Source organism: Penaeus monodon, chromosome 21 (assembly GCF_015228065.2).
Source record: "Penaeus monodon isolate SGIC_2016 chromosome 21, NSTDA_Pmon_1, whole genome shotgun sequence".
NCBI classification, from domain to species: domain Eukaryota; kingdom Metazoa; phylum Arthropoda; class Malacostraca; order Decapoda; family Penaeidae; genus Penaeus; species Penaeus monodon.
In genome coordinates, this window is record NC_051406.1 from 37,418,450 (window position 1) to 37,419,004 (window position 555).

Genomic DNA, 555 nt, shown 5'->3' on the forward strand with positions numbered 1-555 from the left:
TAGAAAAAAAACAAAAACACAGCCTCATATATCCCAAAGAGAGATACAGCTCCATAAGCCCATCCCTGACAAAAGCCCGGAGGACTCACTCGTATCCGGGGCCTTTTTGAGCTCTTTTACTTGCATGAAGTCACTCTGGTCAGGGCTGCAGGTCAGGTAGCAGAAGGCCATCCGGAAGTTCCGCACGCAGGTCGGACAACGCTTCAGCAGGGCCATCCCGACTGCCATCTGCGTCAGGGTGGCCGTGACCTGATCGCCATCACAGCATGTACTGACGTTGCCGCCAGGGTTCCGGGACACTACGTGAAAGGCCAAAGAAAAGCAAAATCACCAAAGCTGGAATCTCAAAATCCATCCTATTACAGCTGTATATTTCTATAAAGCTTTGGAATGCTGAATCAAGGACATCAAAGACATTTTCCCCTATAAATGCAACGTAATCTATCCCAGCCATGCATTTAAAAGCCAAAAGAGGAACAAAATACGGACTGAAGGAGTATGAAACGTATCAGCAATCTCTCAATCCCCTTGATCAGATATCAAAGACACTAAAAT

General features: G+C 46.7%; 1 protein-coding gene across 2 annotated transcripts in view; it reads right to left on the bottom strand.

Annotated features, from left to right (window-relative positions):
- LOC119586455 (NPC intracellular cholesterol transporter 1-like) overlaps positions 1-555 on the bottom strand; it is a gene marked incomplete at its 3' end in the record, with an annotated part of 40,814 nt that overhangs the window by 16,918 nt on the left and 23,341 nt on the right. Inside the window, 1 exon segment of one of the 2 annotated variants that reach the window (XM_037935187.1) lies at positions 90-299. Within the exon segment in view, the coding sequence (XP_037791115.1) occupies positions 90-299 (210 nt within the window). 2 annotated transcript variants of the gene reach the window in all.